Below are 20,582 nucleotides of genomic sequence, written 5' to 3'. Positions count from 1 at the left end.
CACTCACAGAAGATATGTCTAATAATCCTTGAATTTCACAAATTCACAATATTACTAACAGAAAAATGTGTCACAAAGTAAGTATATTTATAGAATATTTGAAAAAAAAATCAAAAACTAATTTTTAAAAAAAATTTATAAATGCCTATTAATTGAGCCTCCTCAGACCCCACCCTCACCGTAAAAAAAGTCACAAATTATTCCTTATCATCATGTTAACCAAACCAGTTACAGTCTTGACATATTGCCCAAGAATAGGGAATTAAAAAAAATAAAACCATTAACAACAGACAATTATTCGCCCCCCCCCCCCCCCCCCAAAAAAAAATAGGTCAATCATATTTACCCCTCAACATGAAAATTCCATCACTCACAGAAGATCTAGATCTAGACTACTTGACTATAGACTAGCGTCTATAGATTCTAGGTAGACAGTATAGAGTCTAGATATAGATTCTAAAAAAACCCTGGCTGTGCCGAGGGCCAGGTCCTAGAATAGTGAAACACTTAGACAAACTGTGCAGTGTGAGTAATGTAGAATCTAGGGACTTGATCTAGATTATCTAGACTGTAAATTATTATTGTATATTATATATAGATCTATATAATATAATATAGCTTTTATATAGCGCTACTTTCATTATTATAGCATGCTCAGAGCGTTATGGTCCAATCTCATTTGTGGACCAGCGGGTGAAGGGGGTATCTGGGAGATTTTTCTGTGCTGCCTTTAGGTGCTCAGTAAACACAACTTGAGTCGGGTGTCGAACCTCCAGCCCCCTTCATAGGTAGCCAATACTAGCCAAGTTCAAGCGTAGTTAGCCTCTAGACCACGCTTCCCACACACCCCATATATACTAGTATTCTAGAAATCTCAGTATCTGACTAAAAATCTAGGACCTGATCTAGATTCTAGATATTTTTATATAGATCTAAAACTAGATCTAGATTCTAGATATTTTTATATAGATATAGAATCTAAATCTAGATCTAGAATCTAGATTCTATAATTCATCAAGTAAAGAAAAATCTATTTCTAGTAGTCTAGAGAGAGAAAACTGAATAAGTGAATAGTATGTTAGTTTTAAGTTTTAAAAGTAAGTAATCAGACACTAGTAAATGAATACAATAACATCAATGTTGATCTAAGACTAAATGTAGATCTTTTTTTAAATCAAATTATAACACAGTCAAAGGTAATTAGACCATATATCTATTATAATTATGTAAAAGTAAAGTAAAGTTCCCCTTTCAGACCTTGCCGGTCTATAGGGCAGATGATGTAAAGGTCATCTGATTCTGTGGCCTACGATTAAAGAGGGTGTCATGTGGCCAGCACAACAACTAACCGCCTTTACTTTTCCCCAACTAATGTTAGGTACCCATTAGAGCTTGGTGGACTCAGAAATTATGTAGACCAAGATCTAATTCATATTTATGATATGAAAGATTTATACATATAGATCATTTTCTTTGGTAAGTTTGTTTTTATGTAAAATTTGTCAACAATGGAAATTTGTCATAGTTCTAGAGTTAGCAGCAATCATTTTTATAGTGCAAACTTTTAAAATTTATACTTTTTTGAATCCTTTTATTTTTCATCCTTCATAGCACAACATGGCTTTTATCATCCTTTATAAAAAATATATGGCTACCTGGTCCTGTGATATGGAGGCAGTAATCTTTATTTATTAAATCTAAATATTTAAAACCAAAAAAAAATGAAATGAGATTGTAAATTCTAGTAGTTTCTCTATCTTTTTTTGTAAGGGGGCGGGATATATAATATATAATATATACATGTAAAAACTTATGTGTAATATATTTATATATATATATATATATATATATATATATATATATATATATATATATATATATATATATATATATATATATATATATATATATATATATAATATATATAAAGAAGTAGGCAGTAAGTTGGGGAGATGTTTTTATTCATACATAATTGATTTATCTTGTTCTGAAGTAATTATTAAACACTTGAATTATATTAAAATTGATGTATTATTATCATGTTTAATTTTTTTCAACCTTGATTACAATTTCGCTGAATGTACACGTCTATATATGTAAATATCTCTGATTCTTTGACCAATCTTTTAACAAAATCTAAGAAACCACTTAGCAGATTTGCATATATATGTAATATTTTGTACACAGCTTCCTTTTTCCTTTTAGGTGCTAACTAAAATACAGTTTTGATAGATTCACAATTAGCAATAAAAAAAAAAAATCCGACTTGTTTCATCTACACAATCTACTCACAAGCTATATAAGATATAGATTAAAAGCAATTTTGTAGATCACTTTGGTTTAAAAACTATCAAAATGTCTTTAAAACCTTTAGATATATATAGTTTTTTTTTTTTGTTGGGATTGATAGATGCTTATTTGAAAAGTAGGATATATATAAAAAATGCTGATTTGAAATAGTAGGGCATAGAAAATGCTGATTTGAAATAGTAAGGCATATAAAGGTTTTTCAAATAAAACACTTGCAAAAGTCTTTTATTAATGCATTAAAAAATACACAGTTTTTGTAGGACTGAAATATAATTTAGCTGCTAAGATTATGACCTCCTACCAATATATTGGCTTTGACTATGGGCAGAGCATGTCCTACAATGCCATGGATTTTGTCAGCTAGTCTTGACTTCATTCCACTACACTGGCAGAACAGTATCACAGGATCCATTATCCATTTTATATAATTCGCAGAACAATTCTTTTTCTGTTTGAAAGAATCTATGTTTGTAACTGATCATACAGTTTAAATACGTACTTATCATTTTTTTGTTTTCTGTAAAGCTAATATTTGATGTTGTATATTCACAGATTCTTTTTATATTGTAGTCTTGAGATTTTGAAGCATTAATGAAAATTCAAAACTTATTGTGTTCCTCAGTGTTCGCAGTGTTATGCACAAACATTTGCAAAAAGTGAATGAAGTCACATTTGACAAGATTTTTAATCAAAGACTAGGTAAGAATATTGTTTCCTGTTTTTTTTATTTTTGTGAATTTTTTTATTAAGCGCAAGTCCTGGATATTTAAAAAAAATGTTTTCATCCAGTAGAATAGGGGATGTTAATAACAAAATGCATTTTATGAATATATTTTTAGTTCATTCATACATTCCGCTGGCACTGTCGTGCATTGGGGGCCTTAAATACTTACATTCTGATCTCTCCTGAGTTTTTTTGTCCAACCTTTAAATTGTCTATAAAATATATATATATAGTATATGTTTTTACATAATCAAGCCATGATCATCCCTTGGGTCTCTTCCCACTTGGTAATTGCAGGTACACTGCTTGCGCTTTCTGTTCTCAGAATAGTGTTGACCTGCTCAGCCTAGTCAGCTTTCTTTTATTTTTAGTTAGTATTAGATGAGTCTTCATATATACTTGGGCAGTGTGGTTTAGCTTCTTGTTGAGATTAATAATTGAAAAATGTAGGCATTAAAACGATAGCTTGAACTAAAGATAAAAAAAAGTAAAAAGTTGCTTTTTTGTGAAGCAGATCTTTCACGCTTATAGCATGAACTAAAAATAATAAAAATAAACATTGCCTTTGTAAAGCTTTGATTCATTGAAGTCATGGTTTGATTCATTGACGACATGGTTTGATTCATTGACGTGTCAATTTGCTTTGTTACAAATGGTAATAGAATATTGGAGATCTCTTTTTATATTCCCATTCACTCAATGATAAGCTGTCTTAAAGAAGTCCTGGTTGGCTGGTTACTTTCTGTAGGTCTTACATTTATGTAAGTGCTTTGCTGGTATTATAGGGTGATAAAAATAATATATATTTTATTCACTTCAACACCAGTTACATTTTTTACCAACAACAATCTTTCTGCGGCGGTTAGTGAGCTCATGGTAATTCTGAATTTAGTATATTTAGCAACAAAAAAAAACCCCTCATTACAAAAATAAAAATGAAGCAATATGCGTTATGGCCAATGTGGCTCTCTCAAAAACTGATATGTTGCTGATTGTCTAATTGTAATTATTTTATTAAATGATTGAAACCTCAAATAATTTGTAACATTTGCAGCCTCCGGTAATTTTAGTAATTATAAATTGTCAAAGTATTAAAAGCATTTACTTAAAGTATTTAAAAAGACTGGGAGTATCAGGAAATTCTGAAGTTTCTGCATAGCTTTCAAGACCTTCAAAGGAAAAAGTGACTAAATGACATTGCTTTGATATATCTGATATTTACAATTACAACTAGTGTCTCTTTTTGACACGTTGATTACACCTTTTGTTTTAATACAGATTTGATATACAACAATTGTTATATAATTTTTGTTTTAATACAGATTTGATATACAATTGTTATATAATTTTTGTTTTAATACAGATTTGATATACAACAATTGTTATATAATTTTTGTTTTAATACAGATTTGACATATAAAGCATTTAGACTTCATCATGCTGTTTATGCATTTCTATACCTAACACTTTGCAATAAATTCAACTTATTTCACAGTCTATTTTGTACTTGATATTCTTCTAAACATAATACGTGTTTTCAAAAGTTCAGTCTATTATTATAATGTTGTTTTGAAGCTTCATCTATTTTAAGATTTAAAAAAACAGATTCCATTCTATGACATTTGTTTCTCTATGGGTTTCCTTTTCAGGATTTTTATTATTCAAGGACTTTTGTGAGAATATATATGAAGAACCTGTTCCACAGTTGAAATTCTATGAGGAGGTAAGTGTATTGATATGTTCTAGGTGCTGCTAACACTGTAGAACACATGGTCAACATGTGGGTGTTTGGTATGAATGTATCTGAATCTAGCAATGTATATCATCTTGGTGTGCAGTGGTGTTTTATAGAACACATTGTCCAATGTGGGTGTTTGGTATGAATGTATCTGAATCTAGTAATGTATATCATCTTGTTGTGCAGTGATGTTTTATAGAACACATTGTCCAATGTGGGTGTTTGGTATGAATGTATCTGAATCTAGCAATGTATATCATCTTGGTGTGCAGTGGTGTTTTATAGAACACATTGTCCAATGTGGGTGTTTGGTATGAATGTATCTGAATCTAGTAATGTATATCATCTTGGTGTGCAGTGGTGTTTTATATGAATGTATCTGAATCTAGTAATGTATATCATCTTTGTGTGCAGTGGTGTAATCATAATTACAGAAAGCTGGGTCCTAATTGGTGCACATGACAAAAATACAATTTTGATTCCTTCTGGGTTCTAATTGGAACCAACCTTACCTGGTGGACAAATGTTTACAGTTGGCATTGGCTACAGTAAGGGTCGTGGCTTGCTTGCAAGACATTTCCCCATTGTTTTTAGTGAGCTATATTTTCTTGTCTCACGTGACACCCCCTAATTGGGTATATTGACTATATTTAGTTGTGCTATAACTGTAGTTCTTGCCCTGTTATGAAATCAGTGGATTATTCAATCAGCCCCTAATTGGGTATATTGACTATATTTAGTTGTGCTATAACTGTAGTTCTTGCCCTGTTATGAAATCAGTGGATTATTCAATCAGCCCCTAATTGGGTATATTGACTATATTTAGTTGTGCTATAACTGTAGTTCTTGCCTTGTTTTGAAATCAGTGGATTATTCAATCAGCGACTTTTGTTGAATTGTGTATTCAGTTAGCGACAAAGAAATAGTGCTATGCTGAAATCTGTATTGCTTTTGGAGTTGATATTTATGTTCCCTTCGAGCTATTGTTATGTGTTACTTATCTGTTGTTGTCTTCGGTTTGACTTACAGTTTGACTTATGAAGGTTAAATGTAGTCACTTTCACTTGTGTGTATTTCTTAAACCTTTCTTTACATTTTTTTTAAAAATTGGTATGTATGCTATAGGGGCTCAGGGCCTTTGTAGATGTAGGGAAATCTATAATAAGGTTTCGCAAACACAACTTAGCTTGAGTTTTTTTTAAAAAAACCCCTAGATTTGGGATTCAAACTTAAGCCTCCTGAATGGGTAACCAAGTGGTTTTATGCCACTTAGTCTTAGCCACACATCTCGTATATGCTTAGCATAAGTTAACTTTATCCAGTTTGATAAAAACTCATAGAAAAATGTAGCCTGAATTCTACTGCTCTTAGGTGGCACTGAGAACTGTACTTGCCTAATATCACTAGGCGTACAATACACCAAGACTTTGTTAGAGACGAAACCCAGTATAAACCCAATATATTTGAATGCATCATTAAGTCAACCCTTCCCTCTGTTCAATGGATTTTAAATGTACATCTCCCTTGTGGTTTCAACACATATCAAACGTGTGGGAGCTCTCGTTGGTCTCCTTTTGAAATTAAAGTCTTTTGTTGTTTAAGTGTTTAGTTAGAAGACCAGGCGGCCATGTTTGAGTTATATTTTAAAGCGAGCGCTCATTTATGCTCATTTACACACGTACACAGTGCGTGCACATCATCTGAGGAGTTATGAAGGTATTTTCTGTGTAGATAATTAGATATAGATTTATCCATCCATCAATGAACTTTATATTGCTAATTAAATTAGATGTATAAGTGACTCAAGTCTGCTCCTTTACAGTCTAAGGATTGAGAGTTACTTCCCTTCTCTATCGGGCCACAGATTTTCCTGTGTGTGAATTCAATATGGCCGGTGGAAAAATGATTTATAATTCATGCAGAGGAAGCAGGGAATGGCCAGGCGGAGAATTGAATTAGCTTCGTTTTTTTTTTTTCTTCTGAGTACGTTCCAGTTGTTGTTAGTATCTCATGTATGGGCTGCTAATGGGATTATGAAAGACACAGACCGAGCAAATACATAGAAAGAATGGTTGCAATAAGAAGTCATGACTAGTAGAAGGTTGTGCGACGTTAGGTCAGTTCTGCACTCCAGCTTGACAACTTGATTCTTGTAACAGTGAAGATGACAGGAAACCCTTCAGAAAGTTTTTTTTTTTTGTCTTTTGCGTAAAATTATTTCAAATTATGAATAATAATAGTAAAAGCAGTAAGCCATAATGCTGGTCAACACGTTGGCGGTTGGGTTGGCAAGAACTGTTGGAAATCGTAGTGACTTTGACCTCAGGGTTGACTATTTGTTCTTAGAACTCTGAAAGTAAAGTATACAACACATTGACCTAGTCGCAGTCATTAGTTTATAAAACAGTACTTTCTCGAAACGGCTTTGTTATGTACGTTTTGTTATATGAAACTTTCTTGCCTTTTGTTGGAAATATACATATATACATAACAATATTTGCAAAAGAAAAGTCTTGTTACATTTGTACCCCTCTATTTGTCTCTGAATCATACTGGAACAAAAATGACATAAAAAACAACAACACTACACACCACTTAGTTACAGAAAAAAAAAACCCAGCCAGTTCTTAGAAGGGAAAGAAAAAAGTAGAACTAAACTAGTTTATAGATTAGTTTTAAATGCTAACAATGAGCACTCCCTTACAAGTGGGTTAATCTTTCTCTTTTTGTTGTGATCTGTAGATTTATGAGAGTTAGGGTTCTGATCTTTTAATACTGTCACAAATTAGGCATTCCAAATGTTAATGGTGTAAATCGGAAAGCTCCAAGAATGTACCAGCATGGCTAGATTGATCACAAAAAGAATAGGACGCTTATCGTTTTGAGCACCTGGGCTTGGTCATTGCAGAGAACGCGAATCTTCTTTCTTCTCTCTCTCTCTCTCTCTCTCTCTCTCTCTCTCTCTCTCTCTCTCTCTCCAGATAATACATTTAAACTAATAGACATAACTTTCTCTCCAGATAATACATTTATACATACTAATAGACATAACTTTCTCTCCAGATAATACGTTTATACATACTAATAGACATAACTTTCTCTCCAGATAATACGTTTATACATACTAATAGACATAACTTTCTCTCCAGATAATACGTTTATACATACTAATAGACATAAATTATGTGCCAATGTTTGGAGTCAGCCAGTGCACGTTCTTGTTTGTGTGCGTATAGCACTTGACTAGATTCAATGTGACACAAATTGGAAGTCAAGTAACATTTCCTTCCGGTCAATTATTTGATAGGTAAGTGCGTGATGAAAACACAATCTGTCTAGCTTCAAATCTTGACGGGAAACAAAAATTGTTTTAGTTTTAAGAGATTACAAAAATGAGCTAAAAAAAAAAAGGAAAGTATTCAAAATGAATTTCAGGATTTTCTTGTTATATTGTCAGTGATATGAGTGACCTAGCGTGAGATTTCTGCTATCGGTGGTCGTAGACTATCCAGACGATGTCATTGTATTTTTTGGATTTCTTTCTTAGTCTGAGCGATATCTTGTCGATGATAAGGTAAACTATGGTTCATAATAGACCAAATTAGGGTTAGTAAGTGATTATGTGCTTATTTCTTTTGTTGACTCTGGTTATTTATGTTAGAATCTCTGTAGAGTGTCATGCCACCAAGTGTCATTGCCCTGTGCTCAAGATTATGTACAGTGACAGATTTGTTTCCTTTTTTAAAATCTAGGTGTTGATTGGTCCAGCCTGCAGGATTAGCTGTTCAATCCCTTGTCTCGTGTGTCGCTCTCTCTCTCTCTCTCTCTCTCTCTCATTTTGAACGGACATTTTATCTCAGCTCATCTCCTGTCGTGATGAATACAAGTTAGAACATCTCTTTGTTGCAGTTCGGTTACCATTTTTTATTGAAAGATGATAGAATCACCATTCCTAATTTTTTTCAAATACCTTACGGAGATTTAAAAGTAAAAAAAAGTTCCCCATTCAGACCATGCGATTGTTACGTTTTGTAAGTGTAACCCATGACGGCATAGTCGTGAAGTTCAAATCTAGGTTATATTTCAAAGCCACGTGACTCAGGTCGGGCTTCATTGTCTCTTGTTACATTTCCTGGATCTCTTATGGTCCGGGTTTATACATTTAGTAAAATAAAAAAAAGCCGGAAGTGTTCCGGCTCATTATGAGTTTTAAGGTGCTGTCATGATGGCAGTTGTACACAAAACTCCAAGACGTGACCCTTTTCTTTTCCCATACTGTTAATGTGTAAACTTACTTATATATATATATTTTTCATCTTGTCCTTTGCAGTGAGAAAAAAAATCAATAACATTCTCAATTTACCTATTTTTTTTTAATATAACCATCAGTCTTTGAATGAAACAACTTAAGGGTCAGGGAAACATTTTATAACGTCTGAAATCACCGCACAGGTCACTCTATACGCTTTCTGTAGCACTGTCAGTTTTGTACCCTGAAGATTTACCTTCCGACTTTAGCTGAAACAACTTCAGATTAAATAGGTCAGGTCAGTCCTGAGCCACTTTGGAAGTATTTAAGAAATTATGACTTGAGTACACAGTATGCTTTCCGTAGCACTGTCAGGCATGAATCTATGACACGCGTAGCTTCCTGAGGTAAACTCTCCCATGCTAAATAGATCTAGATATGGATAGATTTTTCCCACCCGAAACTGCCGTTGGCTAGCATTCGTTAATACTATACTTGACTAGTAGAAATATAGTACAAATGTTATGAATCGCATCCAATTATTAGACTGGACTTTGACCTTTTATTAGGTTATGGAATTTTTCTACATTATTTTTTTTTTACCGATTTTTTGGATCGAAAATAAAAAAAAGTAACTTTGCAGCACTAACCTAAAAAAATACACATGATTCTCCAAGACCTGGATCGTCCCTTCCGTTGCCGGTAGTTCAAGGTTATCGCGTTGACGCCAGACTTGCTTAGCCGTCTCCTGTTTGGAGCCCAGCTCCTCTTACCCGGGCTCTCCCTTGCCTCTTGTGTCCTTCTCGTCTCCGCTCTTGTCTCAGCGTGAACTGTCTCATTAGTTGCCTCTTACAAGGTACTAGTTACTTTTCTGCGCTGCCCCTTCTTGGCCGTTAATTCCTACAACGAAGTATCGATTCTGCCCGTCCTTGGACACCTCGATCCCCCCACCCCCCCTTCTTTGTTCTTTTTGATTTCCTGGGGGTTTGTGCTCTTTGGTGAAAATATTCTTTCAACGAGAACGATGCATTGTTTAATGCCGGAGAGGTAGTCCATCATTCATAGGGCGGGGACTGCTTCCTAAGGTTTCTTATGATTGGTTCCGTGGATACAGTTTCTTCACGTTGGTTGTGTAGATCAAGACTATCGCTTATGATTATATTGCTAAATTAGAGATGTAACTGTCAGATTTGAAAGCAACTATATAGCTGTAGATCTAGATCATATCGAAGCAAGAAACGGCAGGGAATGGTCTAAATGTTTATTGTAGCTTGATGGAAGGGCGGTGTAATAAGATTAGATATATTTAGTTCAATCCTATTATTGTGGAGGGATGTCTTAAAGCAGGATACGCTTGACTGACTGTTTGCAAATGGAAAGGAAGTCAGAGAGGAAAAAAAAAAAGGAGTCTTGGTGATCTAAGGTGACCTCAAATAAAGCTGGCTACAAGAATGATACATTCACTAGATTCTCGTCAGTGTAAGAATTTAATACATTTGTTGTCTGTTCCTAAACATTAGGAGTGTCTCTGTAACCTAGAGACTATCGGTTCCTAAACAGTAGGAGTGTCTCTGTAACATAGAGACTATCGGTTCCTAAACAGTAGGAGTGTCTCTGTAACCTAGAGACTATCGGTTCCTAAACAATAGGAGTGTCTCTGTAACTTAGGGACTGGATCTACGAATTTCTTCGAGAATGGGATTAATTGCCATTTATTAGAACCCCATTCCCCCCATTTACCGATGGGCCTTTTCCGTACACTTTTCTTGTTCATTACTATATCTAGGTTTGTGTTTGACGCTTAGTCAATGATCTGTCGGTGTGTCAGACGTGTTAGAACTGTATCCATGTTGTCTCATTCAGCTGACTGTCTGTTGAAGGGCTCTATTGACTTGAAATCTCAAATGATGAGTTGTTAGTCATTCTTCAACTCTACTTCATCTTCGATCTATAAACTGAACCTTAAGTTCTCGTCTAATGTCCTACTCATATCTGTTGATTGAATGCACAACGCTGTGTTTTATTTTCGAGGTATTGCTGACTTTCTAGTGCACTCGAGATTTGTTTCGTTTAGGGTTTGTCTTCATAAAGCCGCTTGCGTACGAGTTTATTATTGGATGTTTCTTTGTCATCCAGCGGAACATTGGCGCTGCCATAATATATAGCTGTCATTGGTTTGCTGTTATAGGCCTGTTATAGGTCTATCATTGGTTTGCTCTTATAGGTCTGTTGTGGTTTGCTGTTATAGAACTGTTATTGGTTTGCTCTTATAGGTCTGGGTGGCGATTTTTTTTTTTTTGTGAGCGGCTGGTCAAAGTGGATGTTACATTGGTACCTGGCCGCAGCTAGGCGACGGAGCCGATTCCGCGTCCGTGGTTACCGTGGTTCGAGTCCTCAGAGAGGCTTATTTCTCACTTTTATTTTCTTTCAGTAACCTTGGTCCCTTAGTGCGGACTATTGTTATATATGTTACATGTCATGTTTAGTCATAATTTTAAAGTCATAACATTATTGGAGTTGTATCGGAGCGCTCTATATGGCAGATGATGTGAAATGAAATGACCTGTTTCTCTGGGTGTCATGGTGCTAACGTATAACGAGGATGCCCTGGGGGGGGGGAGGCCCATCACAAGTAGCAGATAGCTACCTTTACTCCCCCCCCTCCCCGCCTTAAACAAAAGTGTCCACTCCTAGAAGCGACACAATGTTTACCGCTAAGCCACCACCACCTCCCCAGGCGTGTAGTGCTGAGATGTTTAGAATTGTTCTAAATAAATGCTAACGTGTAGGTTAAGTGTGAATTGATTAGCAGCTCACCATCTTGAGAAGCACTGCAATAGAACAGGTAGATATAGCACCTCTCTCTCTCCCCCACCCCCCCCTCTCTCTCTCTCTCTCTATCACACACACACACACATCGTGTCCAAAAATTTCTCTTCCCCCATCATAGGTATTAGGTTGGTGATAAACTTTTGATTAGATTTGAAGGGGGGAAAATGTTTCTCGGTAGTTTTTCTCATCCTGCACCGTACATCTTTCCCCAGTTTCGTTTCTCTTCGGGCCTGTCATTTAGAAACAAACGGTGTCATCACCAGATAATGCCTTCACCTTTGCATTCATATTCTTTATATATATTATATGTATATACGGGTTGTATCATAATTATATTCTATCGACGTACATTTTGCTTAGTGATGTGTGCCTGTTGCACTGAAATCTGATGTTTTACGTTTATTCTCATAAAGGCGTTGCGGATATCTTGGAAAAAAAAACACACTTTTAAAAACACTTTTTTAACGGAGATTATTACTGTCAAGTTGATCGAAGCCAGTCTCTAAATGGAGTCAAGATTTAAAAAAAAAATCTTTTTGATTCTAATCCATGAGCCATACCTAACGGTAATAGGCCTGCCTTTAACGGATTACATTCATCATTCAACCATTTTAATGCTACAGAGTAGTTACTTTGAGTAGGGACTCCGCTAGGTGTTGTCGTATTGATCATAGTACATTGAATGTCATGTGACTGTGATGGGATGAAAGGGTTAGGCCTGGTTAGGTAATGGCATTTGGAAACATTTCCGACTACGGCACTAGGTACGAAAGGGGTTGCTGGCATGTCAGTGTCATGGTGATGACAGGGTTGCTGGCATGTCAGTGTCATGGTGATGACAGGGTTGCTGGCATGTCAGTGTCATGGTGATGACAGGGTTGCTGGCATGTCAGTGTCATGGTGGTGACAGGGTTGCTGGCATGTCAGTGTCATGGTGATGACAGGGTTGCTGGCATGTCAGTGTCATGGTGATGACAGGGTTGCTGGCATGTCAGTGTCATGGTGATGACAGGGTTTCTGGAATGTCAGTGTCATGGTGATGACAGGGTTGCTGGAATGTCAGTCATGGTGATGACAGGGTTGCTGGAATGTCAGTGTCATGGTGACGACAGGGTTGCTGGCATGTCAGTGTCATGGTGATGTCAGGCTTTGTTGTAACTGTGCTTCACCTGCCGTCACGTTCACACACAGATGTGTTACTTGTGAGACAGTTCACACAGCCCCCTGGGAAATTGTTTTTGTCGTCGAATTGGACCGAGCACTTATCTTAAAATTGTTTTTGTCGTAGAATTGGACCGAGCACTTATCTTAGTCTTGATTGTGTCCAATTCAACTTAAAGCTTGCATGTACATTTTTGGTGTGAGAAGTAGGCCTGCAGTCTAATGAAAAAAAAAAAGTAAATAATGTCCCATCTTGGATATACCATATACTTTGTCACTTGGTGTGAAATACTTCTATTCTCATCGTGTATCTTCTTTCAAATTGTCTGTCCAATCAAACTTTTTTTTTTAGTCTGTCGAGTGGGACGTTAACTGTTCAAATCTGTCGAGTTAGACTTGTGTGTTTAAATCTGTCGAGTTAGACTTGTGTGTTTAAATCTGTCGAGTTGGACTTGTGTGTTTAAATCTGTCGAGTTGGACTTGTGTGTTTAAATCTGTCGACTTGTGGGTTTAAATCTGTCGAGTTAGACTTGTGTGTTTAAATCTGTCGAGTCAGACTTGTGTGTTTAAATCTGTCGAGTTAGACTTGTGTGTTTAAATCTGTCGAGTCAGACTTGTGTGTTTAAATCTGTCAAGTTAGACTTGTGTGTTTAAATCTGTCGAGTTAGACTTGTGTGTTTAAATCTGTCAAGTTAGACTTGTGTGTTTAAATCTGTCAAGTTAGACTTGTGGGTTTAAATCTGTCGAGTTAGACTTGTGTGTTTAAATCTGTCAAGTTAGACTTGTGTGTTTAAATCTGTCGAGTTAGACTTGTGTGTTTAAATCTGTCAAGTTAGACTTGTGTGTTTAAATCTGTCGAGTTAGACTTGTGTGTTTAAATCTGTCGAGTTAGACTTGTGTGTTTAAATCTGTCGAGTTAGACTTGTGTGTTTAAATCTGTCGAGTTAGACTTGTGTGTTTAAATCTGTCGAGTTAGACTTGTGTGTTTAAATCTGTCGAGTTGGACTTGTGTGTTTAAATCTGTCGAGTTGGACTTGTGTGTTTAAATCTGTCGACTTGTGTGTTTAAATCTGTCGAGTTGGACTTGTGTGTTTAAATCTGTCGAGTTGGACTTGTGTGTTTAAATCTGTCGAGTTGGACTTGTGTGTTTAAATCTGTCGACTTGTGGGTTTAAATCTGTCGACTTGTGGGTTTAAATCTGTCGAGTTAGACTTGTGTGTTTAAATCTGTCGAGTTAGACTTGTGGGTTTAAATCTGTCGAGTTAGACTTGTGTGTTTAAATCTGTCAAGTTAGACTTGTGTGTTTAAATCTGTCGAGTCAGACTTGTGTGTTTAAATCTGTCGAGTTAGACTTGTGTGTTTATTCTGAGGAGTCAAACTTGTATATTTATTCTGTCCGATCTGTCTGTCGAGTCCAAGATTTGTCTTGCCTGCCATGTTAAACTTTCATTGGATTCTGTGCGCAACGTGTATCAAGTCTGTTCAAATCCGAACTTGTTTCTCACTCCGTCACTCAATGTGTGTGGGTGGGTGTGAATGGTTGACTTAAGCCGTCATAGTATACAGACACTCCATATTTTTTTTATCCACTGATATTGAATTTGTAAGCCGAGAATTGTGATGTAATCTAGCAGTGGAACACATATTTCCTTCTCCACAGTATTTCATCATAAGTACATGTAAAATGATGGTTAGTTGAATAATAAAACAAAAGGTAAAGTTCCCCTTGCAGGCCTTACAGATCTATAGGGCAGATGATGTAATGGTCACCTGTTTCTGTGGTCCACGAGGCTGTCATGTGGCAGGCATCACAACCAGCCGCCTTTACTTTTCCCCAACTAACGTCAGTTACCCATAAGAGCTGGGTGGACTCGGCGCCCTAAAGAACCCGAAATTAAAAATCACAGTCTTCACCAGGATTTGAACCCTGTATCCCCGGTTCGGAAGCCAGGTGCTGTACCACTCAGCCACCACTTCTTTGAATAAGGTTGTTTAGAAAGCCTTTACCAGGTTCACACTGCAAGCCTAATGACTCGGTTAAAATACGCGCACGTTGAAAACACTTTGAGATTTTTTTGGGGTTTCTTTAAACATGCAAGTAATGTTTCTTATAATGGTGCACTTCAACCAATACATTTTGATCATTCGTGTCATGTGACTTGAGCTCTCACTATAGTGTTATGTGGTCAATCTGTCGTATCGATCGGGGCTAAGAGCGCTTCTTCCCATGGATCCCCCCCCCCACCCTAACTAGAAAATAATAGCTTGAGATTTTAAACCCAGGCAGACACTTCACTGCTAGACCAGGAATTCTCATATGGCTTAATACAAAATCAATGTCTGTCTCTTTTTTTTTTCCCCTTTCGGCATAGGCTCTCCCCACTAAAGATTGCCTCCCTATATAGTCGATCACTGTTCTTATGTTATGACTCTGGTGTGCTGGTTGGTTCTCCAATATTACAAATGAACTATTGGGTAGAGTGTGAACGCTGTCGCCTGGCTTGGGCCTCTAATCAATAAAAGGGTGTGGGGAAGGGGTGGAAATGAGGATGTAGGTCTCAGTGGAGCGTGCTCACTCTTTCTGTCACCTAATAGGTGTGTCGGTGCTCTGATTTGGTTGACGCCCTTCCAAGCATCGGCTGCTATTTGTCCTGGTGATCGCGTGCCATCTGACCTGGTTTCCTGAAGTACCTGGGTTTGAAACCGTCTTTGGATGAGCATAAATCGTGCTTTACCTATCAACAATACCCGTCCATCTGTTTGTTTGCTTATTCAGTTAAAATTAGTTGCATTTTTTATGCTTTCCATTTTTCTTGAACAGCTTGTGACATGTCCCTGATTCTTATTTATAGGTTTCAGATTACGTACACTTGATAATGGTATCCGTTTGAGTCTATGTTCAGTCAGATTATTCCATACAGGAAGTTCAAATGAGTCAACATTTTTTTCCCCCTAACACTCAATGTCCTATTGAAATAACGTCATTGCGTAATCTTCTGTTAGATTCGTTGAAATCTGTGGACTTACAATAAGTTGACTCGTGTGTCTGCCCTTGCAACAGATGCGGTTGCTGGAGAAGTTAGCTCGTCAACGGCGTTTGCACTGATACGAGAGGTCATGGACTTTTCTAACAAACAAACAAACAAAAAAAGTGCATTATTGTTTAAAAAATGTAATTAATATGTTTGTTCTCTTCAGTGGAATGGCTATATTGTATAGACAGATTGTGTCGACATGACTCTAGGGACCCTCTTTAGGGCAGATGATGTAAACTAATGTGAAGGTGACCGAGTTTATATATATATAGATACCCTCGCGTCAAGACATTGTTCCCTTCTAATAATCTCATTTGACATCATGCTTATAACTAAATAGGGTGCTACTAACTTAATGGGCACTGAATAGACATTTAATATCAACATTTGGGCGCCACACTTTCACGGAGGACCTCAGAACAGTGGACGCCAGGTGGGAAGAGGCTTCAGACATTGCCAGATCTTTGTGGAGACAGCTTGCCGCCCGATGCGCCGAACGGCGCTGGAGGATCTAAGTCTTAAGTAATTGACAGTGTCTGAAGTTCACTACCGGCATGTCTGTACTGTGGTAGAGCAGTGATATTACAAAAATATAACACCATTCACTGGCCTGGTGAGCCTTTGAACACCAACAAAACAAACATTTCAGTTGATTTTGCTTTGAATTTAATATACAGTAAGCTTCGCTGGAACATGTCTGATATGTTACACATTTGTTCTACTGACCTTTAAGTAGCTTTAAAAAACAATGAACAGGGAATACAGCGACTTAATTAAAACTGATCGCTTGTGCCTGACTAGTTATTTATGGATATAAATCCTTACTATTTATAACCAGAATTGTTACAGTGTCATCATACAAGCATATCGTTTTTTTTCCGGGTCAGTGGTCCCACCTCAGGCGGGTGTAAATGTCAAGTGAACTACTATATAGGGATCTAAACTTTAAAGTTTTTAGCTGAAAGGTTTCCAGCTCAGTTGGATACTGTGGGTAGGTCGTCCTATCACGCCCACCTGATATTTTATTCAGCGGTTTTCAAGCGAGGTAGTTTGTCGGATGAAAGTAGTACGCCTGGTGAACAATCGTTTCCAGTATCTCTGGGGAAGGTGGATCTCGATGACAGCCTTTTGTACCAGGGGCGGCAATCGATACACTGTATTTTGTACAACTTTGATTTATATATGACTCTAAAAGTTTTCAATCTGGTTTTAGCCCGGGTGAAGTACACGTCTAGTTTTTGTAAAATGTTTGACATGTTTCGGATGTTCCTTCAGAGTTGAAGATAGTTTACTTCCTAGTCCAAACCTCCCGCAGGACGACAAGGGATGGGAGCGGGCAGGGTTTGAACCCTCGACCGTCGATAAATCCGAACGACAGTCCAGCGCCCAAGCCGCACGACCAGGCAGCCATCCATGTCTATGCTGGAGTTGGGAGGTAGTTTCTCTCTCACTAGAAAACTCGCTGTGTCCAGCCGTCTACCATTAGGATTTGAACGCAGCATTGTATTGAGCCTCTCTCTGAGTCTATGGTCAGCACTCTTTTCTGTAGAGATTAGATTTGGCTGTTTTTTTTTACTTTGGCTCCATGCGAATGGTGTGAGTTGTAGTCCGAGCATCTCAAGAACAACGACAGAAATGTGAGGAACTGTTCAGTTTTTATTTTAGAGTAGAAATCCCGACACTTGTGCCCATAACAGTTGGGAGTCACTAGGTTATTAATTAAAATGCGTGCTATTTTATTTGTTTCTATTTCATTTGGGGCTACCAAATTCACTTCGCCTTGGGCTTCCAATCGTCTAAGGCAGAGGTTCTCAACATTTTTTTAATCCCGGGACCCCTTGATATAGTCACAATACAGACTCCTGCTGTGGTTGACGATTATTAAATCCTAGCAGGACTGTGGGGGTTGACGGCGCACACACGGCCACGCAGCCATTTTAGTACTTGTTGACGTCATCTTTTTTTTTTTTTTTTTGCAGACGTCTGCTTACAGTGATGCATTACTTTAGAAATGGATGCACCGGCATCAAGGACTTACTGTAAGATGGCTCTATGATAGTATTACGCAATGTGATAATGTTAGTTGGCACCCTTCTCGGTTGTACTCGTGCGTACTGAATCATTCGTTGTATGGAGTCAATAAAATATCAGACCGATTTAAAGAATATCAATATCCTAAGTCGAGTTTTTTGTGTGCACGAGGCAAGTATCTAGAGTCATGAACAAAAAGCTAGTACCTAGAGTCATGAACAAAAAGCTAGTATCTAGAGTCATGAACAAAAAGCTAGTACCTAGAGTCATGAACAAAAAGCTAGTATCTAGAGTCATGAACAAAAAGCTAGTATCTAGAGTCATGAACAAAAAGCTAGTATCTAGAGTCATGAACAAAAAGCTAGTACCTAGAGTCATGAACAAAAAGCTAGTACCTAGAGTCATGAACAAAAAGCTAGTACCTAGAGTCATGAACAAAAAGCTAGTACCTAGAGTCATGAACAAAAAGCTAGTATCTAGAGTCATGAACAAAAAGCTAGTATCTAGAGTCATAAACAAAAAGCTAGTATCTAGAGTCATGAAAAAAAAGCTAGTATCTAGAGTCATGAAAAAAAAGCTAGTACCTAGAGTCATGAACAAAAAGCTAGTATCTAGAGTCATGAACAAAAAGCTAGTAGTCAATAGCAAAGTCACTGTTTTATTGTGTCAGTAGCTACACAATTGCATTTCATTTCTACTTTCTTTGACCTCCAAAGGTTCCCACCGAATAGATGTATTGTATTATTGCAGGCTTTATGTCATCACCGTGTGCCCATGTTCGCCACCATCTTGCTGCAGCTCTGCGGATGTTTTTGTTGACATTAACCATATATTCTCACTTCATTATGTTGCAAATTTTGTTTCCGAAATGAAGAATATACATGAATTTTAATATCTGTCGCTAGTCCGGAGAAATCCGTTGATTCACTTCAAGATTCCGCCGATTCTCTGTTCATTTCTGCGGCTAGAGATCAAAATAAACAAGTTGAAACTTTCTGGTGTGAGCCCATGCCGGCACTCCCGCGCTAGTCTCACCTGTGTGCACGCCCCAAGGAGTTGAGAGACGAGAAGGTCACGGAGAGGAATGGCGGGCGGTCGGCTATCAGTTGTCTTTAGCGTTTTTGATAGCAGCTGTTCAAAAGCAGAAAGGAACGATAGCTGGCAGGTATATGGTCTCGGGTTGTGTGTTTCAATGTTGTGCCTGCAGTATAATCCGAGACCTCCATTTATCTTACATGGACGAGAGAGAAAAAGAGTTCAGATCGTTCCAGTTTGAAACTTCTCACCTGAAGCTCGTTTGGGTAGCGGGTGCATTGGGCTTCAGAGCAATTAGTATTTTGTTGTTTTTTTAAATCCCGGTTCAATTATTGCACTCTTCGTTTACTTATTGCACTGTCCGGTTCGAACTCAGAACAATGTAGTTTTCTTTTTACAGTTCCGCTTATCAGTTTGCAATTTCTTCATGGGCAGAACCTGCAATCTGAACACGGATCTCGAAAACGGCTCTAACGATTTTCCTAGAAATTTGACAGATTATGTATATCTTTGGGAAAATAAATGCTAGCTAATTGGCTACGCAGGGTTTGACTATTATACATTTTCAAAGTATAATCAGCTTAAAATTAAATTTTGTCCGGGGATTTATGTCTTGTCCATTTCATTATTTTATTAAGATTTATGCCATAGAAAAAAAGTCAGTGGAAATTCCTTCATATACTCAATAAAGAGTTGAATCAACAAATAGACGCCCCGCAACATTTTGCATACCCTCTTTAATAGAAGTCAGTCTAGAGTACTGACTGTCTGTGTATGCAAGTCTGGATCTATATCACTAGATTTTTTTTTTACTATGAGTAGATTTATACACGGGCGTAACCAGGATAATTTTTTTAATAGGGACAGCAGTGTTTCCTTAACTTTTCCTTAACGGAACACTTTGCACATACTGAGTATCTAGTGAAACTGCTTATTTTTTTTATTTTTTTTTTGAGAGATAAAAAAAAATTCACGTGGTGGCCTACTAGTTAATTATTCTTGTTGGTGGTGGAGCACCTATCCAGGCCTCGCGGAACACAGTTTGGGAAACACTGCATGACAGACTCCTGCCGTAGAACGTGAATGAATGTGGAAGCTAAAATAGCTTTTAGCACTAGCGAAAGGTCTCATCATCAGGTAGCATCCAATGCAAAGATCTCAATTATTCTGCCCTATGCATTGACTGATCAGGCTGTGGGCAAAGGTTTCCTTGCATTGATGTTTTCAGTTGGATTTTACTTGCGCTAGAAAGCATTTCATGTAGTAGATCCAAGTGTCGCCTAAGAAATGGTTCTGCTAATATCTTTATTGTGAAAGTGAAAAAGTAAAGTCTCCCCCCCCCCCCCCCCTTTTTTTTTCCAGACCTTGAGATCTGTAGGGCAGATGATGTCAAGCTCCTATGTTTCTATGGCCAACGGTTAACGAGGGTGCCGTGTAGCCAGCGAAACGGCCAACCGCCTTTCTCCA

At 37.2% G+C, this 20,582-nt stretch overlaps 1 protein-coding gene across 6 annotated transcripts in view; it reads left to right on the top strand.

The window, feature by feature from the left end:
- LOC106069803 (beta-adrenergic receptor kinase 2-like) overlaps nucleotides 1-20,582 on the top strand; it is a 97,494-nt gene that overhangs the window by 1,283 nt on the left and 75,629 nt on the right. For all 6 annotated transcript variants that reach the window (XM_056005566.1, XM_056005565.1, XM_056005567.1 and 3 more), the window contains exons 2-3: nucleotides 2,933-3,009; nucleotides 4,684-4,757. In XM_056005566.1, the coding sequence (XP_055861541.1) occupies nucleotides 2,933-3,009; nucleotides 4,684-4,757 (151 nt within the window). The remainder of the gene's footprint in view (nucleotides 1-2,932; nucleotides 3,010-4,683; nucleotides 4,758-20,582) is intronic.

Source organism: Biomphalaria glabrata, chromosome 12 (assembly GCF_947242115.1).
Source record: "Biomphalaria glabrata chromosome 12, xgBioGlab47.1, whole genome shotgun sequence".
NCBI classification, from domain to species: domain Eukaryota; kingdom Metazoa; phylum Mollusca; class Gastropoda; family Planorbidae; genus Biomphalaria; species Biomphalaria glabrata.
Note: the sequence above shows the minus strand (reverse complement) of the source record. Positions and strands in the feature narration are given on the sequence as shown.